We start from the raw sequence: 25,919 nt of genomic DNA on the forward strand, positions 1-25,919 counted from the left end.
AGTTACCTGACTGACTACTAGAGTAAACTTCTTAGCCACAATTAATCTGAAACCCTTTGACAGATGATTGTTTTCTTTCTTTTTATGTGTTGAATAACATGAATGTTGTCTAACCGGCTTTTCTCCTGCAGGTCCCAAACTTTTTAAGGAGCCCAGCGCCAAGTCAAACAAGCCAATCATCCACAATGCAATCTCTCACTGCTGCCTGGCCGGCAAAGTCAACGAACCCCAGAAGAACCAGATCCTAGAGGTCAGTTTTCTGCCGCACACGGACTCAGTTTATGTCTGTTTAGTGAACTGTAAACCTGATGTGCAGCATATGCCTCACCATCAGTCATTTTCTTTTTAAAAATCTTAAAAGTAGTTTGTTAAAATTTGCCTTTCTCCAAGTTTTAAAATGTACAATCAGAATCAGAAATACTTAATTGATCCTTGAGGGGAAATTGCTTACGCTACAGTAGAAAAAAATGTCCTAAAAATATAAGCATAAGTAGAAACATATAAGCATTAAATGTATAATGTGTATTGTTCTAAGTAAAATAGAAATGTAAGTATAGAGTGTTTATATCTTGATGCAATTTTGCTTCACACCGACTGTATTTTTGACATTGTTGATTGATTTTTGTCTGCACCACCTTAACATGAACTTCTGTCTCACTGCTATCTTAGCAACATGAGCTCCTCTCAGCTTACTGGGAATTATTTCTTCCTCTTCTGTGACAGCACAACTTGTAAACCAGTGGGTTGAACTCTGGTTCTCTTGGGGCTAAGTAACATCAGCACACAGATGAAAAGGGAGAAACTCAATAGCTATGCAGCACCAGTGCTAAAAATACCAAGCAGTATACCGCACCAGGTGTTTTTTCAAGTTTAATTTGTAGGGAAGTGGTCTGTTAAGATAAGATAAGGCTTTATTAATCCCACAGTGGGGAAATTTGGCTGTTAGAGCAGCAACGATGGTGCAAACATTTAAGGAATGTAGTATAAAAATAAACCAAAATATGCAGAAGTACTAGTTCTAGAAATAACAGTGTTGCACATCTTTCATGAATAGAAGTAGTGAGAGAAGTATTAATATTGCACAGATTTGTTAGCTAGTAGAAGGATACCAATTTACTGCACGAAATATTCATAGTTTACAGAATGTGTTCATATTGTACCAAAGAGAGTTTTTCCACTTTACTTTTTCTGCCTTTTTATCATTTTATCTAGCAGTCCCAATGCTTTTATGTCCCTCAGTGTTTCATTTGTGCCCCAAGTAGCATCATTCTAATTCATTTTTGCCTCCTTCCTTGGCAGGAGCTGGAGAAGTGCGAGTCCAACCACCTGATGATCCTGTTTCGCGACGGCGGCTGTCAGTTCCGGGCGCTCTACTCGTACTTCCCCGACACCGAGGAGATCCAGAAGCTGACGGGCACCGGACCCAAGAGCATCAGCAAGAAGATGATCGACAAGCTGTACAAGTACAGCTCGGACCGGAAGCAGTTCACCGTCATCCCTGCCAAGACTGTGTCGGTCAGCGTGGACGCCCTGACCATCCACAACCACCTGTGGCAGGCCAAGAGAAGCGCTGTGCCAAAGAAAAGCGGGAAATAGCGGGCGGGATTATCCGAAGCCCCTCCTCCGACCCTCATCCGAATCATCTTAACCCCCCATCGTGCTTGTTTTCCTGAATAGACTGCATTGATGCCCACAGCCAAGCTTGTTCCGGAGACCTACTTCCCCACATCTATGGACATGTGGGCGGACCAAGGCGCAAACAAGGGAATAGGTATGTGTGTGTGTGTGTGTGTGTGTGTGAATGTATGAATGTGTGTGTGTGGTTCACAGGTGGACTGGTGCTTGCAACAAAAAGAGGAAATGCCGGCTGAATTCTCGCTTCTTCTCTGTGATCTCAGTGCGATCTGTTCAGGTTTATTTTAGGCTACTCTTTATCGTTTTTTTTTTACTTTTTAGAACCACAACTCGAGCATGTGGCATTGTTTTTTTCCTCCTCCTGTCATACGTGATGGATGTTCTTTTCTACATGAAGTATTTATTAGTTCGGCACTGTCATGGTTGAGAGCTCAGCTGCAGGACTAAAAATCCTTCCCTTTCTCTCTGGGGATGCCTCTCTCTTTTTGGACAAAATTTGGGAGACATCGGAGGGGGAGAGTTTCCGTTGCTCTTTTCAGAAAAAAAATCTGAACCAAGGGACCTTTGTTACAACCCTTTAGGACTGTCGGGGGCTCAGCTCGGCCGCCCCCAGCAACAACAATCTCTTCCTGCGTGAACTGTCGAATCTGTCGAATCAGGCTGGCATTGCCGATTTTTGCCTCACCAGGGATCTCCAAAAAAACAAAACAAACAAAAAAAAAACCTGCTGCTCTAAACTGTCTTCTTCTTTTGTCTCGGGGGAGCTCCTCATCCTCAGGTCTCCCTCGGACATCCGTTGGCCTTTTCACGCATCGTGGTACTATCGTCTGTTTATTCAACCCGCTTTTTAAAACTAGATGCTGATCGTGTAGCACTGGATATGTGTATCGCAAAAACAAAAAGAAAAGCAACAAAAAAAAAAACATGAATGATGGTCATTTTAAATACTTTTATTTGTCGAAACATCCTTGTTTTCGTTTCACAAGGGTGTCGAAAGAGGGCGAATGATCGGCTTTGGTACAGAAATGATGCTTTTTTCTGTTTCATTTTAGCTTTTTTAATTATTATTATTAAAGCAATGTGCTATAGAGTTAAAGCTGATGTTATGTGTTTTCATCATAACGGGGATTTCTCTGATGTTTAGAGCTTAGTTGTGTTTTCTCCACTGGGCACTCTTGAATTGTCCTGTATAAAGGTGCACTCATGAACACTTGTCAGCGGCTTCTTTCATGCAATGTGACTTCTCTCTCTCCCCCCTCCTCCCCTCCTCTCCCCTCGTAACCTCCTCTCTCCCCCCCCTTCCCTGAGTGTTTTCGTCGGCCATCTCTAAGAGCCGGCCCGCGCGCTCTTATTGTGGAGAGCCTGTTGGAATGACAGTATTTGATATATTCACAAAGGGGAGGGTTTGTGTTTGCGGGCAGGCGGGGTGTCTGTGGTTCAGCTATGACATTAAAGAACATTCCTCCAAGGTGTTGACGAACACTGCCACGTCGTCTCTCTTCTCTTCTGTCGTTTTTTTTTTTTTGTTATTTCCCCCAAAATCAAAGTGCTTTTTTTTTAAAAAAAAAAAAAACATCTGTTGGCCTCGAGAACAACCAGAAGTGTTGCACGAGCACTTTACTTTCTGTTTGTTGGGGGGTTATTTGTACCTTTTATGAACGGGCATAAAAAGAAAAGCAAACTAATTCTTAACACTGCTGTTGTGCGCTCCGAAAAGTAAGTGTGGAAACTAAAACCAGACACTAGGATTTGAATAGAATAAAACTGAAGGGGCCTCCACTGATATGATACTACTGCTGTCTCCAAAAACAATACTTGATTTCTCGTTTTTGCTGCATTTTACGGGAGGGGAGGGAGGGTGGTAGATCTTTAATTGTATGAGAGTGTATTTTTATGTTCACTAAAAGATTGTATTGGCATTTGGTCACCTTTTTTTGTTTTTCTTTTTTGTTACACTAGTGTACTTTTCATCCTTGTTGATTTTATCTTTGATCCCATGCCATCTATTTATTTTAAAATGGAAGCACTGAAACAGAATAAATTTTCAAGTGAATAAAAGTCACGTTTTTCATTTTCTGTTTCTCTCACGGCTTGATTTGTCCATTTGTGGGACTCACTGTTTTCCTTTTGCCAGCCGCACTGATTTTAGTCTTTACATGACAACACGTCACTGTTTTTGTTTGTTTTGGTTTATTGGATTGCCACGATGCTGCATCTTTGCACTGGAATGTTAATTTTTCTCCGAGAAAAGAAGAAACCGCATCACCCAGCATGACTCGGCGGTTTCTAATTTAACCCCCCTGTTGTCCTCATTTACAGGCACCAAAAGATACTGTTTCCTTGTCTGAAAAAAATCCAGAAATTCAGCAAAAAATTCCAGAAATTTCTAAAAAATTTGCAAAAACTTCACAAAGAAAATTCAAATAATTCTCTAAAAATTTCCTTTAAAAGTTTTATTTTTTTTAAAAAAATCCCCCAAATCGGGCAACAAAATTCTCGCAAATATTTTTAAAAAATGAGTAAAAATCTTCCCAAAAAATCCTACAAATATCTAAAGTGATTACATATTTATCAGTAAAACTTCTAGTGTTTTCTTTAAGAACATTCACATAAAAATCAACCAAAATCCAGCGAATTTCGCTGGATTTTGGTTGATTTTTATGTGAATGTTCTTAAATATTTCTTTTTGTGTTTAAAGATTTCCCAAAAAGGTTGAAAATGTGGACATCAGACGTTTCACTGTGGAAAATATATTTTTTCCCACATTTCCAAACTTTGAAACGGGTCAATTTTGACCCGCAGGACGACACGAGGGTTAAGCGACTTAAGTTGTCAAAACATCTCGAGGCCTCCCCTGGTTCAAACTGCCTCACACTCCACCAACCAACTGGAACAGCGGCTCCAACGCCATCACATCACAACCGCGACTAACGTCCGTCTGTCATGGCAACCGTGTTTCTGGTAGTTCGGGTGATCATACGACTACCAAACTTCATAAACCGTCACTCGAGAGTTGAGTTGTGGAGCTGCATCCTTCGTTTTTCACCATGAGGGGTAAGTGTGTGCTTGGGTTTTCTTGCTCGTGCTGTGGGTGGAAAATGATGAAGCTGGAGCTAATGTTGCTGATCTGCCTCTCCACAGGTGTGGCTGCTCTTGTTTTGCTGCTGTCAGGTCTGCGTCTGAGTCGACCTTGTTACAGAGAGGCAACGATTCTGATCTGCCAGGAGATCCCATCATGTGAGGGCTTTTAATTTTCGAACCTCTAATGGAGAAGTTTAAGTAGACTTCACTGATGCAAAGGAAAAAGTTCTGGGCACTAAAAGTAGCTTCATACAAAATGCAACTAACAGAAAAATCTAAATCAACCATTTAAGACCTACCATTTATTTTACATACTGTAGTGCAATTTTTGAGTATTTATTTTTTTTTGCTTTACATCAGTACAACCCTTATATCCCAAGTTTTCATAATATGTATTGACTCATGTCTTAACTACTACGATAAATTGCTTTAAAGTGCAATAAACCTAAAAAACACATAAAATCGTTTAAAAAAAAATTTCACATATTTCAAAATATAGAAATTTTGTAGCTGTATCCCCTCAAATTTGTAAATGTAAAGAAGTTACACATCATCCCACGGTCTCGTTTATGAAGATTTTTTTATGTGCGCTTTTGTTGTGTATTTCTACAAACCCATCACTGCAATGAAAAAGCGCTCCGAGACCTGGTGAATGTGTGCTATGTTAGCGTAACTCGTATGCAAAAGAAATATCGATTTCTCTTTATCTGGTTTCAAATCTACCATTAAAAAATGAAATATGCAATCATAGTGCCGACGCCATGCTGGGCTCCATAGAGTTAAACTCAGTTTGTGTGTTTGTTGTTTTTTTTTTTTTTATGCTGTCACATTTTTGTTAACTGTGAGCTAATTTTTCACGACAATTTAAAGTCCTGCACCTTTATGGAAACAGCACAACCATGACGAAGTAGAGAAGGATAAAAACGTCTTCTATGCTGTAAAACTAAGTTACAATGCCTTAAGGAAGTTATTGTGCCAGCAGTCCGCATAAGAAAACGACAGATGTTGAATTGCAATTGTGGCTACATAATACAGAAGATTTACTATTGTTTCTACAGTTGTCTGCTGTATGTAAACACAGTCTGCAGTTCAGCAGAAAAGTCCCTAAATTATTATGTGACTGTTTATTGCAGCTGAGTCACTAATACATTCACGGTTGGTTGTGCCGAGGAGCACAGTATTTTTACAGAGCAAATGAGTTATTTTTCGTGAGTTTTAAAATGGGACCTGTAGTTAAAGAAATGATCAATGATTTTCATACCGAACACCCTGTTCCAGATGAGCTGTTCACATCTGCTGGAAAGTTAAAAATCCAATTTTTCTTTGTTTTTACAGTTTTTAGTTGACATGCACTACTGTTGATCCAGGCAATTTCATGTTTTCCATGAAGACTCACAATTTTATTCATGTGCTAGCATAACGAGGGTCTTCTAATCATCAGTTAGCCTTTCAACACCGTTAGCTAACACAATGTAGCATTAGAACACAGGAGTGATGGTTGCTGGAAATGTTCCTCTGTACCCCTATGGAGATATTCCGTTAAAAATCATCTGTTTCCAGCTAGAATAGTCATTTACCACATTAACAATGTCTAGACTGGATTTATGATTCATTTAATGTCATCTTCATTGAAAAAACTGCTTTTCTTTCAAAAATCAGGACATTTCTAAGTGTTTTCTCCACTTTTGAACTGTATAGTGTCATTTTGGCATTTTTATTGTATTTATTTTAGGATTTTATTAAAAAAGCATACCTTTCAGAGCTGTTGGGGGGTTTTGGGGTTCAAAGGGTTCAATCAAAACTTGCTGTGACCTTTAGTTTACAGTTTTAAGCAGGCAGGATGTTCCAAATGTTTTCGAGAACTTGTTCTGTTCTTCTCGCCTTGTTTGGTCATCTAATCCCAGACTGACTCATGATGCTGAGATCAGACCATCTGCTGCAGGACTGACAGATGTGGTTTCAGATTTATTTAGATTTGGAAATAAAACTTGTTCTTCTGTCCATTAGATTTTGACCCTGGTTGTTCCACTCTGGTGATGTTCCCTAAAATGTTGGAGAGATCAACTCCACGGTGTTCCACAGTGACAGCCTCATCAACATTACCAAGCTCACCTTCAACAACGCCGGCATCACAGCAATCGAAGAATCCGCCTTCAGCTCGCTTCCTAATCTCAGAAATCTCAGTTTAGATGGGAACATGTTGTCACAGACGAGCCCAGGCTGGTTTGGAGATCCTTCTGTCCTCGCTGAGATCAGTCTGACACAAAATCTATTTGAAGTTGTCACCAAGTTCATGCTTGACGGACTCGTCAACCTGAAAACTCTGCGACTGAATAAGAACAGAATCAGAATGATTGGTGTTATGAGTTTCAGCTCCCTGACCATGTTGGCTGAGTTGGACTTGTCTGAGAACAGGTTGACTCGAGTCTCACCCCAAGTCTTCAGGTCTCTAAACTCCACCAGGATCAGACTGGACGGGAACCCCTGGGACTGTTCATGCGGAGTCCAAGACTTTGTCGACTTCCTGAAAGGTTTGTGTAACGTCACTCAAATAGCAAATAGTGAGTTTGCAGAACATTTATAAACCTGAAGCTGCTTCTGTCCTCAGAGCTACGGAGCAGATCTCTGCTGGACAGACAGATGGACGTGACCTGTGAGACTCCACCGTCTCTGAAGGGACGACCTGTTTGGAACGTGTCGGTCTGTACGACATCTTCACCTGAATCACCAAGAAGTGACCCTGGACCCACTGATGCACCAGTAACACGCCCTGCATCCACTGGTACATCTGCCAAACAACTTTCTTCACCTTTACATTGAGGATGTTTTTACGTAAACAGTTGGTGCTTCATACGGTCCTGAACAAAAGTTTACATACCCGGTAAAGACCATGTATATCATCCTGAGCTTCCAGTAACGCCTGTAACTCCTAATTTTTAATAATGCACTCATTGAAACTCATGTATCTTTGTCATAAAAAATAATCTTTCAGTCTGTCATTTTGTTTCTTTCATAGATTTATTAAAGATCTTCTGGAAATATTTACATATCTGCTGGGTCAAAAATCTGCATACGTCAATACATTTTCACATCGACCTGGTCCTGCTGGTTGCCGCCCACATGCTTCTGGTTGTATCCTTAACTGCTCTTTCAGACAGAATTGGTGCAGCTCAACTACATCTGTTGGCTTTCCGACACAGACTTGTTTCTTCGTCACAGCCCACACAGTTCTAGTCAGGAAAACCTTTATTCTATCCTAATTTATTCATTTCTTTAGCCCTTTTCATGTGAATTTGAGATCATTGTCTTGTTGAAACACTCAGCTAGGTCCAGAACCAAACCTTCTGGCCAATGATGTTAGGTTTTCCTGAACAATATGGAGGTAATCCTCCTTCATTTCGAGCATAATACCACCACCACCAGGCTTGACAGTAGGCTTGGTGTTCTTGGGGTTAAAGGCTTCATTTTTTCGCCTGCAAAATATTTCTAGTCATTGTGGACGAATAGCTCAATTTTAGTTTTATCTGACCACAGAAGTTTCATTCAGAAGACCTTTTCTTTGTCCATGTGATCAGCAACAAACTTTAGGTGAGTCTTAAGGTGCCATTTCTAGAGGAAGAACAGCCAGTGGTGATGTGGATAGCGGTGTTCCAGCGTCTTCTAATTCATTGCAGATCTGCTTTTTGGTGATACTTGGTTGACTCTGAGCATCCTGATCAACTGTTTCTCAGCAGCAGGCGATAGCTTGTGTTTTCTTTCTGATTGTGGCAGTGACCCAACTGGAACATGAACTTTATACCTACAAACAGATGGTTTTGGGACCTGCAGCTGCTTTAAAATGGCTCCAAGTGACTTTCTTGACTTCAGATCTCTCTGGACATCCCTGATTTTCCCATTGTAGTGTTTTTGACTGAGAGTACTGAGTGTTTAAATGTCTTTATTTAAATTCTGTCAGAGGAGTCACCAGCTGTAGTCAATCGTAATCTCTCGTGAGAAGATTCCACTAAGAACATGTGATGAACACAACTTTCCACATCTCTAAAACTTGTCATTTTAGTTGCTGTATGTATATTTTTGACCCAGCAGATTTCGTTATATTACCAGAAGACCTGTAATCGATCTCAGAAGGATCTTTCCAAATGTGTTTAAACTTTCGTTCACTACTTCTGTTTCTTGCATCAGAAGTTGTGACAACTCCTTCATCAAGACCAACATTAAAAACTGAATCCTCAGTCCACCCCAAACCCACTGAAGCACCAACAATCTCCACTGCCACCGGTACATGAGGCTCTTCTCGTCTCAATCAAAATTTTCTATTTGATGTTTGACATTTTTTACATTTTTAATTTGTTGTTTGTGTATCTGTCGTTCTCTTCAGCAACACTTTCATCATTAGAAACTTCTGTCCAACCCAAACCCACTGATAGTGTCGCGTCAGGCACTACGTCTGCTTCAGACTCTGGTACATTCGGTTCTTCTCACCTTGGTTTTGTTCGTTTTTAGACTGTCATTACTAATATCATGAACAATATTAGATACTAAAATCCTAGTCAGTCAAAACCACAAACTTGTGTGTTGATTTTCAAACTCTGCTTTCAAGCGGATGGTTTCTGTTTCTTCATAACTTATCAGCTGTCAACTCCTGAGACTGCTTTAGTTCATTTTTAATCTCATAAAACCCCTGATAATAACACAGTTGTTGGTAAAACCTTCAATTTAAGGCCACCCACTTCCCTCATTTGGCATAAAAACTCACAAAATTACTCCCCTTTTTTCCTAAATGTATTTTTCTTCATTTATTTTTGCAAACATCGGCCATAAAAATTAAATCTAATGACATAAATATAGTTTTATGGTGTCTTTTTATTGCGAAAATGAACCAACAAATTTTTATACTGTGAAATGCATTGGAACAAATAGATTTTTTGTGAACAGCACCACCATGTGGTCATTTGTAGAACAGTTTATACTCTCATTCTCAAGTTTTAAAAAGGGTAGTGCTTAGTTTTTATTTGGAAGATCTTAATTCAGGACAAGTTCAGTTTCTGCTCGAACATCTTTTCCACATTTTTCATGTTTAATTATATGAAGCATTTTATTTTAGGCGCTTAATCCAGGTTTTATCTGATTGCATATTTAGAATAAATTTTCACTTTTGGGCCACTATTGATGAGAAAATTCTAAAACCTTTTGTCATTTTCTTCCAATATTTCATGTGAACTGTAACATTATTTTGCATCACTCATTAATATTAGTTTTCCCTATTAAATTATACCCATCTTAATTTAATACTAGAACTTTTTCTTGTTAAATTAGGACATTATTTATGTAAATACTGACTTTGCAAATACCAGTTAGGCAAAAAAGAAATGCAGAACAAGATCTACATACTGGAGGTGTAAGTCCATGTGAGAAAAAAGTACAAATATTCATGTTTTTAAAAATATTTGGTTAAAAGTATTTGTTTTTCTGGAATTTGCATCTTATTCGTAAACCTCCAACTCAGACAGAAAGAGCTCTTTTAATAAGATATGATTATAGGCTTGAGGAATTCTGTTACAGCAGCAAAGTGCAAAAATAGAGGGACAAATAAAAAAACAAGAATTATATGTCAGTGTTGTTGATATTGTACAGATTCTCTCATATGTGGAAATATCCTCCTGTTGTCTATATTTGTATGTCATGTTCTTGTCCAGTGGATGCAGCATGTTTGATTTAAACCACCAAAACTCCAGAATGCACTAAAAAAAAATCACTCCTTGACTTGGAGTGGAACTGTTGATGTTTGACCTGCAGGTGGCGCCACAGAAACATGACAAATGCCTAGATGTCATGAACATATACGCTATCATTTAAATGTTTTGTGTCACCGAGGCAATTTCATGCTAACATAAGGGTTTTCTAATCATCAGTTAGCCTTTCAACACCATTAGCTAACACAATGTAGCATTAGAACACAGGAGTGATGGTTGCTGGTAATGTTCCTCTGTACCCCTATGGAGATAGTCCATGAGAAATTAGTCATTTTAACAATGTCTAGATTGTATTTCTGTCTTGACTGGGGGAAAAAAAGGTTTTCTTTCAAAAATAAGGACATTTCAAAGTGATCCCAAACTTTTCAACAGTAGTGTATAGTCAGAACTCACTCTTCATACATTTCACTTCTTTGAAATTCTGCTCAATTTTGCCTCTTGAGAAGCCCCAAAATTCTCAGATGGTGTTTAGATATAACATTTAGGACTTTTGTTGTTCAGTTTGTCCATGCTTCTTCTCAGGATCCCATGTGACGTCACCTCTGTCAGGTACAAGCTCCTCCATCCACCCTCAACCAACCAAGTTTCCTTCTAAACCTACAGGGCCGACTGGTATATTTGATTCTTCTCCTCTTCCTGTTGGATATTTACATTCCAAAATAACATACAAATCCATGTTTCATCTTTTCCTTCTAGTTCCTGCAGCTTCTTCATCACAGCCCCCACCAGACACAAATATCGTCTGCATATTTTCTGCTGTAATCGGTGAGTTTTTCATTCTTTTTTGCAAATTTCTCACAAGTAGAACCCTGAATTAAAGATCTCTTGCTCATCTGCAGTGGTCCTGTGCGTGCTGCTGTTTGTGGTGGGTTTCCTGGCTTTGCATCGCAGACGGAAACGCCAAAACAAAACCGTGACGCCCGTACGTCCGACAGAAGAGAAGAAGAAGAAGCTGGAAGAAGAAGACGGCTTGAGCGGAGACCTGGAGGAGGGTTGGAGGAAATCTTTTACCGGAGTCAGAGCGAAGTCGGCAAATGCAGTCATCCTCACGTCTCATTTTTGTGTTTCTGGGAAAGATCAGGTGACTTTACAAAGTGAGAAAACAGAAAACCGAGATGAGCGGAAGCAGAAAGTGGTGGATCAAAGTGGAGCAGAAGAAGAAGGAGGAAGTCAGACAGAAAATCTCACAAACACCACAGACATAATGGAGAAAAGTAAGAAGACAGTGGAACTTAGTAGGAATGTAGACGATCTTTGTGTAGTTCCTTATCTGAGCATCGGAACCAACCGGAACAAACAAAGTCCTGATGAAGAATCCACAGAAAGTCAGGGAACAAAGATGGGAAAAGTGATGGGGAGGACCTCCACCTGGCCTCCGACTGCAGCTCAGTGGCAGGAAAGATGCAAAATGAGAGAAAAAGAAGAAGAGGGGGAGGAGGGGGAGGAAGGTGATGGCTACATTTTCGAGGCACAAAACATAACCAAGAAGTTCCCAGGTGAAGAGAAGATGGAGATGGAGCAGGAAGTGGAAACAAATATGAACTCCCATGATGCCTCAGAGCAGCTAAAGAAGGAACCAGAGCTCCAGGAAGCCACTAATAAAGCCCAAAAGAGTCAAACCCAAGACCTGAAACCTGTAGAAGATCCTCCACAGGAGAGCAGCAGCAAATCAGACGTGAGGAAAGAACCGAGTCGAGCTGCGACCAGCAGACGTAGAGCTGAAACCAGAGCTGCTGCTGCTGCAGGATCCAAGCCTCCGTCCGGTGGAGCTTCACCCGACGACGAAACGCTGCTGTCGGGAAACGAGTACGCCTTCATGGACCTGCTGCACGAGGTCTCTCAGAACAACGGCCGCTGGACCAGAGAGAGGTGGAGGCAGATGCAGGCCAACAAGCAGCGGAGATAAAACAGATGTCGATAAAGGTGTTTTTTTTTTTTTTGTAGAGAAAGTGAATCTTACACATCAACCTGCCTGTCGCCCTGTGGGTCAAATTGACCCGTTTTAAAGTTTGAAAATTTGGAAAAAAAAATTATTTTTACAATGAAAACGTCCAAATTTTCAAGATTTTTTTGTTACTTTTTTTTTAAATGTAAAAAAAAATGTTTCTTTAAGAACATTCATTAAAAAAAATCAGCCGAAAAATCGCTGATTTTGTTTTTTTTCTGAATGTTCTTAAAGAAAATATTAGAAGTTTAACTGATATACATTCAACAAAAATATAAACGCAACACTTTTGTTTTTGCTCCCATTTTTTATGAGATGAACTCAGAATATTGTTCATAAATCTGTCTAAATCTGTGATAGTGAGCACTTCTGCTTTGCTGAGATAATCCTTCCCACCTCACAGGTGTTTAAAATAACAAGCTGAAATATGGTAATATAGGAGCTTTAGAAGTTTTGGCATACCAATTTTTTTCCGCCTTTTAGCTTAGCTTTATAGTCTGGCTAGTATGCTAAGCTAACAATGTGACTTAATATTTAACTGGAATCGTGTGTGGTATCGATCTTCATGTCTCAATCACCTCAAGAAAGTGTCGCTAAAATAACAGCACTCTGATTAAATGAAAATAAAACTAAAATTTGTCCTAGAAAGCCACAATTAGTCCTTTTTACTCTGTTTGTGTAGTGATAAAAATAAGTATGTAAGAATGTAATAAATTAGCTTTTAGAAGTGCTAGTAACCCTTTTTTTTAACCTGTTAGCTTAACTCAATAGCCAGGCTAGCAAGCTAACAATATAGCTTTATATTTAAGGGTAGTCATGAGGGTGGTATTGATCTTCTTGTTTCAATAGTGCCATTTTTTTAATTTGTTAGCTGAGCTTAATAGCCAGACTAGCACGCACACAGTGTGGCTAGCAAGCTAACATTGTAGCTTCATATTTAAGTGTAGTCAAGAGTATGGTATTGATCTTTTCATATCAGTAGTGCCATTTTTTTTTACCTGTTTGCTTAGCTTAATAGCCAGGCTAGCAAGCTAACAATGTAGCTTCATATTTAAGTATAATCATGAGTGTGGTATCGTTCTTCTCGTCTCCACTTCTTACTTTTAGCTTAGCTCAATAGCCAGGCTAGCAAGCTAAGGTAATGACATAGCTTCATTTTTAAGTCTCGTCAAGAGTAAGGAATCGATCTTTTCATCTCAATAGTGCCATTTTTTACCTGTTAGCTTGCTAGCCTGGTTATTAGGCTAAGCTAACAGTGTAGCTTCATACTTAAGTGTAGTCATGAGTGTGGTATCAATCTTCTTGTCTTGATAGCACTATTTTTTTTACCTTTTAGCTTAGCTTAATAGCCAGGCTAGCAAGATAATAGTGTAGCTTCACATTTAAGTGTAGCTATGAGTCTGATATCAATCTTCTCATCAAAATAGTGCCATTTTTTTACCTGTTAGCTTAGCTTAATAGCCAGGCTAGCAAGCTAACAGTGTAACTTCGGGTTAAAGTGTAGTCGTGTTTGGTATTGATCTTCTCACCTCAATAGCGCCAAGAAAGTGTAGCTAAAACAATAGCACCCTGATGAAATGAAAACAAAGGAAATAAAAACATGATTTTTCATTCATTATAACTGGCTGCATGCAGCATTTATTTGTTCATATTCTGTATGTGGAGAACAACACTTCTCGTAAGAAATAGTACAAAATGGATCCACCCTTTGTTGTTTTTATTATTTTGACAATGATTTAAAAACATAAAGTGGAGGTAAACATAGTACGTAGGCTCTTGATAAACACCAAGACGACATGCACGTTCCATTCATATAAATACACAGTATCAAATAATGGCTCCAACTTGCAAGCAGTCGACTGGATTATGGGGTTTTTCTAGCCGTGGGACATCGCGTCCTGCTAAATGTACAAAATGTCTTGTTCTTGGCAAGCTTGTATATCAAAACATGCTTCTATTTTTTAAGTGTTAACATGCCCCTTGTGGTATTATTGTAAGTAGATCAGGAGGTGTGACGTGAACTAGTTCTGGAGCGAGGACGATGAGTACATCTGCACACTGATTGTATCCTCACATTTTTCACTGCTAAACCATCCTGCCCTGTAAACTGACACTTCTGAGGGGCCACTGAGCAAAAAAAAATCACCGCAGTGGGACTTAACCTACACTGTAAACCATGAAAAATAATAACAGTTTTGGCAAATAGAAAATAAACAATCCATCTTAGTTTACTTCATTTCTTTGATGTATGAGAAATTAACCAGAACCACAAATGCATGATAAATTACTGCATGTTTGACCGTCATCACTTCGTAGGAATGGTTGAATACTTGTTTTTGCCACAGATTCAGATTAAAGGGTCTTGCTGTTCTGCTCTCGACATCCCCACAGAGCTTAGTGCAAAAATAGTTCAAGTCCTCTTTCCCTTTTCATCGGACAAAAGAGACCGAAAAGAAAACGACCAAAGAATATATAAAGTTTCTATTTACAGTGAAGCAAAACTCAGGATTGAATACTGACGCCGTCTGTACACTTCAGAGAGGAGAGCACTTCATTTTCAGCTCGTTCCAAAAAATAAAGTTGGAAGTTACATTAAAGGATAGATGCAGGCTCGACTGCGCCTGTCGATATCTGTGCAAAACTATTCTGCTACCAGTCGTACTGCAACTCAAAGTTTATGGAACTGGAAAATCACAATGGACAAATGCTTAGCTTCAAATGGATTCAAGTTAAAAGAAGAAACACTAGAAAACCTGACCGATCCTGGACTTTTTAGCTTGATACTGATAGTAGAATTTAATAAGTCTACTGATATTTAATTTATTGTTTCTTAAAAGAAAAATTAAAGTATTTGCTTTCTTGTTGAGAGTTAGACAAGAACTTTAACACCACTCTCTTGTCTAACAGCAAATATGAAGCATTTATACAGTTAGCTTATCTTAGCATAAACACTAGAAGCAAGGGGAAACAGCTAGCATGGTCTGCTTGATTTGTCTTGAGAAAAGTGCACAACTTTGATATTTTTGCACTGATTAAACAACTTGCATGTTAAAAAATAAGCAGCAAGCTTTAGCGAAGCCGCTTGCTTGTGGAGCTGCAATTGATCGATTATTTGTCAACTGTTAAATGAATCGGCAGCTATTTTCATAACCAATTAATCAGTTTTTGTGATTCTTTTGAAAGGAAAAAGTCTAAATTTACTAATTCCAACTTCTTAAATGTGAACAAATGTGGTTTCTTTCTTCCTCTGTGACAATAACATGAATAAATTTAAGGATTGGACAAGACTATTGAAGACGCCATCTTGGTGTTGTGAAACACTAATTGACATTTTTCACCATTTTCTGACACTTTCTTACAGCAAACCAAAAGATTATTCAAGAAAATAAATGAATCAACAGTGACAATAATTGCTAGCTTGTAGCCCTACTAGCCACTTTCACCCGCTTCCATTTGCTCCACCTTTATGCTAAGCTAAGCTAATCGTCAGCTAGTTCATGAGAGAGTGGCGTCATCTAATTCTCAAGAAAGCATACTTCATAACTATTACTGAAAATGTGCTTACTTTACACTTGAAAAATGAACTGATACTGCAGCTATAAATAAAAACAAGAATATAAGAAAAAGAACATTCAAATATAAAATAAAAAAGCAGCTTATAAAACTGTAAATAAATGAATTAAAATGAAGTAGTGTGTTGTAGCAAAAGTAACTTCTGAATGATAGCTTAATTCATCATTTTTACCGATGTATCCTACATTTAACGGTTTTCTTTTGGTATTTCTTTGCTTCATCTGAAGACGTTTCGGTCAGGTCCTAAACTAATGAACACTGATTTCACAAAATATAGAGTAGAATATATGCAGCGTGGCACGTAATGTGCAAATAATTTAACCGTATTTACAAAGTAATAGAGTAAACAAAATGGCACGTACAGTAGAGTAGACATGATTTGGGACACTTATAGTAGTGGTATAAATTAACAATATTCACTTTTTCCAATAATAATCACAACCAAAGTTCCAAAACAGAGAAAGAAATGCTAACATGGCTGATCAAGGTGCCACTACGGCGCGTATATTCACATACGATGGCTGTTTGCCGTAAAAAAGTTTGTGCTCGTAAAGAAAAAAGGAAAAATCCCGTCAGATAAAAGTCTGAAAGAATAAATTAAGGTAATAAATTAAGAAAAGTGCACGTTTTTGTAACTTCACGGTAAATGCTTGATAAGGTAGAAATTCAACGCATTTATCCTCGTCTTTAGAAAACACGATTGTTGGGAGGTGGAGGAGGGTGGAGCTGCCCCGAGTTAAAGTTTTTTATGTAGAAACCGGCGCAGAGAATTTGGGCCTGGGTCATGGCACAAGGGCAGCTTCACCCTGGGGTGAAACGTGGGCAGTGAAGCGATGATTTCATTTCCTGTATGTGCACAGAAACCCTCCTTCAACTGTTCGGAGACCCCTCACGACGTCGCATCGTCTCTCGGTCCTTCGGTTGGGAGGATTGAGGGCCTGGTTCTTGGGTTGGGGTCGGTTTTTGCGAGGTGTGTTGCGGTAGTTGGGGTCGAGGCACTCATCATGCATCCTCCTGTAGCAGCTCGGTGGGAAACAGTAGGTCTCTGGGCGCCGTCTTTTCAGAAAGATACGTAATGCACATTCACTATGGACAGCTGTTCTCAAGTCCCTCTTCTGCGGAACCAGAACTGTCGGCCCGGCGGGGCTCAGAGGTTAAGGGCCAGGGTGTCGAGGACTCGGTGGGGGTTTCAGAGGTGAGTCTCGTCTCTCGTCTCTGTGCCAAAGTCCTGTTGGTGTCTGCCGCTGCGAGCCTGACCCACCTGGGAGTCCTCCGGCACATGAGCCAGCGGGTCGGACCGGATAATGTACCTGCACCGACGAAAGCAATGTTAGAGAGCGACAGGCAGGAAATTAGGATTAACTTTAAATGGAAAAATCTAGATTAAAACCTGGGCAGAAAGACTTTGAACCTTCCTGTTGTTCTCATTTACGGGTACCAAAAAATATTGTTTCCTTGTCTGAAAAATCCAAAAATTAAGCAACAAAATTTCTGAAAATTTTCAAAACCTTCAGGAAGAAAATTCCAATAATTCCTTAAAAATTCCCCTTAAGTTTTATTTTTAAAAAATCCCCAAAATTTGGCAAGACAATTCTTGTAAATATATATATTTAAAAAAAAACAGTAAAATATTCCAAAAAGAAATCCTAAAAATATCTAAAGTGATGACATGTACATCAGTAAAACTTTTCTTTTCTTCGTTTTTTAAGAACATTCACAAAATAATCTTTTTTTGAATGATTTTTTTGGTGAATGTTCTTAAGAAATATTTTTAACATCTTTTATTCCACCAAAAATGTTCAAAAATTTCCCGAAAATGTGGACATCAGAAGTTTCACTGTGAATATATATATATGTTTTTCCACGTCTTCAAACTTCAAAACGGGTCAGTTTTGACCCACAGGACGAGAGGAGGGTTAAAAACGTACATTCTTGACAAAACTTAGCTCTTGATTCAGGCGTCGTCCAAACATACACAGGTATATTTTAAAATACACAAAGAGAGACTGAAGCTTTTATTTGTCATTGTGTAAATCCAATGGAATTTGTTGGGAACGTCGAGCAATCAGCAACAGTTTGAATAGACTGTAAGGTGTGATGGAGGCAACAGTTGTGAGGAAGAAGCCGTTCTGAAGGCGGCTGGTTTGTGCTTTTAAAGTCCTAAATCCTTTCCCTGACAGTAGAAAATATAGATAGAAAATTTAGCTTTTTTGTCGTTTTCTTTTTTTGTTTGTCCAAAATGTCACTAAAACGTCATAGTACTGTATGTCGTCAAAAATGGGACCAAAACGTCATATGTCATTAGTATGTCATCCAAAATGTGGAAAAACGTTAGTTTAGTATGACGTCCAGAATGTGGAAAAAAGGTCATAGTTTAGTATTTCGTCCAAAATATGAAAAAAAAGTCTGTCTAGTATGTCGTCCAAAATGTGGAAAAAAACGTTATTGTTTAGTATGTCGTCTAAAATGTCACGAAAACATCCAAAATGTGGAAAAAACGTCATAGTTTAAAATGTCGTCCAAAATACCAACAAAATGGCACAAAAAAGTCATAGTTTAGTATGTCATCCAAAATGTCACTAAAATGTTATAGTTTAGTTGGTCGTCCAAAACGTGGAAAAAAAGTCATGGTTCAGTATGTCGTCAAAAATGGGACCAAAACGTCATAGTTCAGTATTTCTTACAAATATGTGTAAAAAAAAAAAAAGTTATCGTTTAGTATGTTGTCCACAATGTGGAAAAAACATCATAGTTTAGTATTTCGTCCAAAATATGTATAAAAAAAGGTCATAGTTTAGTATATCGTCCCAAATGAGAACAAAAAGTCATAGTTTAGGATGTCGTTCAAAATGTCACTAAAACGTCATTTTTTTAATATGTCGTTGAAATGTGTATAAAACGTCATAGTTTGGTATATTGTCCAACAAGTGGTAAAAGGTGCCCAGGTAGCTCAACTGGTTGAAAGAGTGACTAATAAACAGGTTCGATTTCAGCTCATGGCCCTTTACTGCAGGTCTTCCCTGCCTTCCTGTCTTCTTCTTTACTCATCAATTGAATGAAAGCAACCAAAGGGCCCATAAAACAACTTAGAAATAAAATGTCATCGGATGTCATCCTAAATGTGGTGTTACAGCCCCAGAGCCTTTGTCTTCTGCTGCTCTTCTTACAGGTTTCTGGCTGGGTGGAGATGTAATCAACTAACCAGCCACACCGAGGAAGTGCACCAGGCTATGTAAGCCAGCTGCATCTGCTCAGCTCCACACCACACCTCACCTCCAGCAAGCCAGCCAGCAAGCCATGCTGTGGCCAGGGTGTCGAGGACTCGGTGGGGGTTTATATATATATGGGTTTTGTTTTAACATTGGCAACACACACTACACATTTTCCACTACCACCACACACCCTCACACGCTACTGATCCCAACCACCACACCCCACTCTTATGTTTTCCATTAATAAATAATGTTTTGGTTCACTGAAACCCTCTGAGCATTTCCTTCTTTTGTTGTGGCCGAATGAGCCAGTCATGACAGTGGATAAAATGTCATAGGTTGAGTATGTCGTCCAAAAGAATGGAAAAAAAACCCGTCATAGTATAGTTTGTCGTCCAAAAAAACATCAAAATGGCACAAAAAAAGTCAGTTTAGTGTGTCGTCCAAAATATCACAAAAAAAGTCATAGTTTAGTATGTCGTGCAAAAATGACAAAAATGTCATAGTTTAGTATGTCGTCCAAAATGTGGAAAAAACGTCATAGTTTAGTGTGTTGTCCAAAATGTGACAAAACATCATAGTTTAGTATGTCGTCCAAAAAAACAACAAAATTGCCAAAAAAAAGTCATAGTTTAGTATGTCGTCCAAAATGTGGAAAACACGTCATAGTTAGTGTGTTGTCCAAAATGTGACAAAAACGTCATAGTTTAGTATGTCGTCCAAAAAATGACAAAAACGTCATAGTTTAGCATGTCGTCCAAAAATGACAAAAACGTCATAGTTTAGTATGTCGTCCAAAAATGACAAAACGTCATAGTTTAGCATGTCGTCCAAACAATGACAAAAACGTCATAGTTTAGCATGTCGTCCAAAAAATGACAAAAACATCATAGTTTAGCATGTCGTCCAAAATGTGACAAAACATCATAGTTTAGTATGTCGTCCAAAAAATGACAAAAACGTCATAGTTTAGCATGTCGTCCAAAAAATGACAAAAACGTCATAGTTTAGCATGTCGTCCAAAAAATGACAAAAACGTCATAGTTTAGCATGTCGTCCAAAAATGACAAAAACGTCATAGTTTAGTATGTCGTCCAAAAAATGACAAAAACGTCATAGTTTAGCATGTCGTCCAAAAATGACAAAAACATCATAGTTTAGTATGTCGTCCAAACGTGGAAAAAAAACTCATAGTTGAGTATGTCGTCCAAAATGAGACCAAAACATCATAGTTTAGTTGGTCGTCCAAAAAGAGAACAAAATGTCATAGTTCAGTATTTTGTACAAAATATGTAAAAAAAAAAAGTCATAGTTGAGTATGTCGTCCAAAATGAGACCAAAACTTCATAGTTTAGTATGTCGTCCAAAAAACAACAAAATTGCCAAGAAAAAGTCATAGTTTAGCATGTCGTCAAAATGTGACAAAAACGTCAGTTTAGTGTGTCGTCCAAAATGTGGAAAAAAACGTCATAGTTTAGTATGTCGTCCAAAATGAGACAAAAACGTCATAGTTTAGGATGTCGTCCAAAATGTGACAAAAACGTCATAGTTTAGCATGTCGACCAAAAAATGACAAAAACGTCATAGTTTAGCATGTCGACCAAAAAATGACAAAAACGTCATAGTTTAGCATGTCGTCCAAAATGAGACCAAAACTTCATAGTTTAGTTGGTCGTCCAAAAAGAGAACAAAATATCATAGTTCAGTATTTCGTACAAAATATGTAAAAAAAAAAGTCATAGTTGAGTATGTCGTCCAAAATGAGAGCAAAACTTCATAGTTTAGTATGTCGTCCAAAAAAACAACAAAATTGCCAAAAAAAAGTCATAGTTTAGTATGTCGTCCAAAATGTGACAAAAACGTCAGTTTAGTGTGTCGTCCAAAATGAGACCAAACTTCATAGTTTAGTTGGTCGTCCAAAAAGAGAACAAAATGTCATAGTTCAGTATTTCGTACAAAATATGTAAAAAAGTCATAGCTTAGTATGTTGTTCAAAATGTCACAAAAATGTCATAGTTTAGTATGTCATCCAAAATGTGAAAAAAAGTCATACTTTCGTCTGTCGTCCCAAAATGAGACCAAAACTTCATAGTTTAGTATGTCGTCCAAAAAAACAACAAAATTGCCAAAAAAAAGTCATAGTTTAGCATGTCGTCCAAAATGTGACAAAAACGTCAGTTTAGTGTGTCGTCCAAAATGTGGAAAAAAACGTCATAGTTTAGTATGTCGTCCAAAATGTGACAAAATGTCATAGTTTAGTATGTCGTCCAAAATGTCACTAAAACGTCATAGTTTAGTTTGTCGTCCAAAATGTGACAAAAACGTCATAGTTTAGTATGTCGTCCAAAATGAGAGAAAAAAACGTCATAGTTTAGTATGTCGTCCAAAATGTGACAAAAATGTCATAGTTTAGTGTGTCCGTCCAAAATGTGACAAAAACGTCATAGTTTAGTGTGTCGTCCAAAATGTGACAAAAACGTCATAGTTTAGTGTGTCGTCCAAAAATGACAAAAACGTCATAGTTTTAGTATGTCGTCCAAAAAAATAACAAAAACGTCATAGTTTAGTATGTCGTTCCAAAATGTGACAAAAACGTCAAAAGTTTAGCATGTCGTCCAAAAAAAATGACAAAACACGTCATAGTTTAGTATGTTTGTCCAAAATGAGAGAAAAAATGTCATAGTTTAGTGTGTCGTCCAAATGTGGAAAAAAACGTCATAGTTTAGTAATGTCATCCAAAATGTGACAAAACGTCATAGTTTACCATGTTGTCAAAATGTGACAAAAACGTCATAGTTTAGTGTGTCGTCCAAAATGTGACAAAAACGTCATAGTTTAGTGTGTCGTCCAAAATGACAAAAACGTCATAGTTTAGTATGTCGTCCAACAAAATAACAAAACGTCATAGTTTAGTATGTCGTCCAAATGTGACAAAAACGTCAAAGTTTAGCATGTCGTCCAAAAAATGACAAAAACGTCATAGTTTAGTATGTTGTCCAAAATGAGAGAAAAAATGTCATAGTTTAGTGTGTCGTCCAAATGTGGAAAAAAACGTCATAGTTTAGTATGTCATCCAAAATGTGACAAAAAACGTCATAGTTTACCATGTTGTCCAAAATGTGACAAAACGTCATAGTTTAGTGTGTCGTCCAAAATGTGACAAAAACGTCATAGTTTAGTATGTCGTCCAAAATGAAAGAAAAAAACGTCATAGTTTAGTATGTCGTCCAAAATGTGACAAAAACGTCATAGTTTTTAGTGTTGTCCAAAAAATGACAAAAACGTCATAGTTTAGTGTGTCGTCCAAAAATGACAAAAACGTCATAGTTTAGCATGTTGTTCAAAATGTGACAAAAACGTCATAGTTTAGTATGTCGTCCAAAATGTGACAAAAACGTCATAGTTTAGTATGTCGTCCAAAAAATGACAAAAACGTCATAGTTTAGCATGTCATCCAAAATGTGACAAAAACGTCATAGTTTAGTATGTCGTCCAAAATGTGACAAAATCGTCATAGTTTAGTATGTCGTCCAAAATGTGACAAAAAAGTAATAGTTTAGTATGTCGTCCAAAATGTGACAAAAACGTCAGTTTAGTATGTCGTCCAAAATGTGACAAAAACGTCATAGTTTAGTATGTCGTCCAAAATGTGACAAAAAAGTCATAGTTTAGTATGTCGTCCAAAATGTGACAAAAACGTCAGTTTAGTATGTCGTCCAAATGTGACAAAAACGTCATAGATTAGTATGTCGTCCAAAATGTGACAAAAACGTCATAGTTTAGTATGTCGTCCAAAATGAGACCAAAACTTCATAGTTTAGTTGGTCGTCCAAAAAGAGAACAAAATATCATAGTTCAGTATTTCGTACAAAATATGTAAAAAAAAAAGTCATAGTTGAGTATGTCGTCCAAAATGAGAGCAAAACTTCATAGTTTAGTATGTCGTCCAAAAAAACAACAAAATTGCCAAAAAAAAGTCATAGTTTAGTATGTCGTCCAAAATGTGACAAAAACGTCAGTTTAGTGTGTCGTCCAAATGAGACCAAAACTTCATAGTTTAGTTGGTCGTCCAAAAAGGAACAAAATGTCATAGTTCAGTATTTCTTACAAAATATGTAAAAAAAGTCATAGCTTAGTATGTTGTTCAAAATGTCACAAAAATGTCATAGTTTAGTATGTCATCCAAAATGTGAAAAAAAGTCATACTTTCGTCTGTCGTCCAAAATGAGACCAAAACTTCATAGTTTAGTATGTCGTCCAAAAAAACAACAAAATTGCCAAAAAAAAGTCATAGTTTAGCATGTCGTCCAAAATGTGACAAAAACGTCAGTTTAGTGTGTCGTCCAAAATGTGGACAAAAACGTCATAGTTTAGTATGTCGTCCAAAATGTGACAAAAATGTCATAGTTTAGTATGTCGTCCAAAATGTCACTAAAACGTCATAGTTTAGTATGTCGTCCAAAATGTGACAAAAACGTCATAGTTTAGTATGTCGTCCAAAATGAGAGAAAAAAACGTCATAGTTTAGTATGTCGTCCAAAATGTGACAAAAACGTCATAGTTTAGTGTGTCGTCCAAAATGTGACAAAAACGTCATAGTTTAGTGTGTCGTCCAAAATGTGACAAAAACGTCATAGTTTAGTGTGTCGTCCAAAAAATGACAAAAACGTCATAGTTTAGTATGTCGTCAAAAAAATAACAAAAACGTCATAGTTTAGTATGTCGTCCAAAATGTGACAAAAACGTCAAAGTTTAGCATGTCGTCCAAAAAATGACAAAAACGTCATAGTTTAGTATGTTGTCCAAAATGAGAGAAAAAATGTCATAGTTTAGTGTGTCGTCCAAATGTGGAAAAAAACGTCATAGTTTAGTATGTCATCCAAAATGTGACAAAAACGTCATAGTTTACCATGTTGTCCAAAATGTGACAAAAACGTCATAGTTTAGTGTGTCGTCCAAAATGTGACAAAAACGTCATAGTTTAGTGTGTCGTCCAAAAATGACAAAAACGTCATAGTTTAGTATGTCGTCCAAAAAAATAACCAAAAACGTCATAGTTTAGTATGTCGTCCAAAATGTGACAAAAACGTCAAGTTTAGCTGTCGTCCAAAATGACAAAAACGTCATAGTTTAGTATGTTGTCCAAAATGAGAGAAAAAACTCATAGTTTAGTGTGTCGTCCAAAATGTGAAAAAACGTCATAGTTTAGTTGTCGTCCAAAATGTGACAAAAACGTCATAGTTTATGTTGTCCAAAATGTGACAAAAACATCATAGTTTAGGTGTCGTCCAAAATGTGACAAAAACGTCATAGTTTAGTATGTCGTCCAAAATGTGAAAAAACGTCATAGTTTAGCATGTCGTCCAAAATGAGACAAAACGTCATAGTTTAGTTGTCCAAAAAAGACAAAAATGTCATAGTTAGTTTCGTCCAAAATGAAAAAAGTCATAGTTAGTGTGTTCAAAATGTCACAAAACGTCATAGTTTAGCATGTTGTTCAAAATGTGAAAAAAGTCATAGTTTAGTATGTCGTCCAAAATGTGACAAAACTTCATAGTTTAGTATGTCGTCCAAAAAATGACAAAAACGTCATAGTTTAGCATGTCGTCCAAAATGTGACAAAAACGTCAGTTTAGTATGTCGTCCAAAATGTGACAAAACGCCATAGTTTAGTATGTGTCCAAAATGTGACAAAAACGTCAGTTTAGTATGTCGTCCAAAATGTGACAAAAACGTCAGTTTAGCATGTCGTCCAAAATGACAAAAAAGTCATAGTTTAGTATGTTCGTCCAAAATGAGAAAAAACGTCAGTTTAGTATGTCGTCCAAAATGTGAAAAAACGTCATAGATTAGTATGTGTCCAAAATGTGACAAAAACGTCATAGTTAGTATGTCGTCCAAAATGAGAAAAACGTCAGTTTAGTGTCGTCCAAAATGAAAAAAACGTCATAGTTTAGTATTTCGTCCAAAATGACAAAAACGTCATAGTTTAGTATGTCGTCCAAAATGTGACAAAAACGTCATAGTTTAGTTGTCGTCCAAAATGTGACAAAAACGTCAAGTTTAGTATGTCGTCCAAAATGGAGAAAAAAACGTCATAGTTTTTAGTGTCGTCCAAAAAATGACAAAAAGTCATAGTTTAGTGTGTCGTCCAAAATGTGACAAAAATGTCATAGTTTAGTGTCGTCCAAAAAATGACAAAAACGTCATAGTTTAGCATGTCGTCCAAAATGTGACAAAAACGTCATAGTTTAGTATGTCGTCCAAAATGACAAAAAACGTCATAGTTTAGCATGTCATCCAAAATGACAAAATGTCATAGTTAGTATGTCGTCCAAAATGTGAAAAAACGTCATAGTTTAGTATGTCGTCCAAAATGACAAAAACGTCATAGTTTAGTATGTCGTCCAAAAAAATGACAAAAACGTCATAGTTTAGTGTCGCAAAATGTGACAAAAACGTCATAGTTTAGTGTCGTCCAAAATTGACAAAAACGTCATATTTAGTATGTCGTCCAAAAAATGACAAAAACGTCATAGTTTAGTATGTCGTCCAAAATGTGACAAAAACGTCATATTTAGTATGTCGTCCGAAAAATGACAAAAACGTCATAGTTTAGTATGTCGTCCAAAAATGACAAAAACGTCATAGTTTAGTATGTCGTCCAAAATGTGACAAAAACGTCATATTTAGTATGTCGTCCAAAATGACAAAAACGTC

The 25,919-nt window shown here is 37.5% G+C and overlaps 3 protein-coding genes across 23 annotated transcripts in view; 2 read left to right on the forward strand and 1 right to left on the reverse strand.

Annotated features, from left to right (window-relative positions):
* Nucleotides 1–3,120, forward strand: part of camsap1b (calmodulin regulated spectrin-associated protein 1b) — a 30,477-nt gene extending 27,357 nt beyond the window's left edge. For all 5 annotated transcript variants that reach the window (XM_051950622.1, XM_051950623.1, XM_022202979.2 and 2 more), the window contains 2 exons: nt 132–250; nt 1,300–3,120. In XM_051950622.1, the coding sequence (XP_051806582.1) occupies nt 132–250; nt 1,300–1,596 (416 nt within the window). In that variant the 3' untranslated portion in view covers nt 1,597–3,120. The remainder of the gene's footprint in view (nt 1–131; nt 251–1,299) is intronic.
* Nucleotides 3,121–4,367: 1,247 nt separating this feature from the next.
* LOC110957125 (uncharacterized) lies at nt 4,368–19,285 on the forward strand. 2 transcript variants are annotated; one of them, XM_051950962.1, is made up of 8 exons: nt 4,368–4,689; nt 4,777–4,872; nt 6,724–7,247; nt 7,325–7,498; nt 10,992–11,081; nt 11,166–11,234; nt 11,309–12,392; nt 19,157–19,285. In XM_051950962.1, exons 3-7 carry the CDS (start codon nt 6,914–6,916, stop codon nt 12,373–12,375), a joined length of 1,734 nt encoding a protein of 577 aa, XP_051806922.1. In that variant the 5' UTR covers nt 4,368–4,689; nt 4,777–4,872; nt 6,724–6,913; the 3' UTR covers nt 12,376–12,392; nt 19,157–19,285. The 2 variants fall into 2 exon arrangements, with proteins under 2 accessions (XP_051806922.1, XP_051806923.1); XM_051950963.1 differs by lacking the exon at nt 10,992–11,081 and having other exon boundaries at nt 4,370–4,689.
* kcnt1b (potassium sodium-activated channel subfamily T member 1b) overlaps nt 14,115–25,919 on the reverse strand; it is a 105,104-nt gene continuing 93,299 nt past the window's right edge. For 14 of the 16 annotated variants that reach the window (XM_022202989.2, XM_051950958.1, XM_051950950.1 and 11 more), the window contains one exon: nt 14,115–17,297. In XM_022202989.2, the coding sequence (XP_022058681.1) occupies nt 17,177–17,297 (121 nt within the window). In that variant the 3' untranslated portion in view covers nt 14,115–17,176. The remainder of the gene's footprint in view (nt 17,298–25,919) is intronic. The other 2 variants (XM_051950957.1, XM_051950954.1) reach the window with 1 other exon arrangement.

Source organism: Acanthochromis polyacanthus, chromosome 7 (assembly GCF_021347895.1).
Source record: "Acanthochromis polyacanthus isolate Apoly-LR-REF ecotype Palm Island chromosome 7, KAUST_Apoly_ChrSc, whole genome shotgun sequence".
Classification (NCBI taxonomy): domain Eukaryota; kingdom Metazoa; phylum Chordata; class Actinopteri; family Pomacentridae; genus Acanthochromis; species Acanthochromis polyacanthus.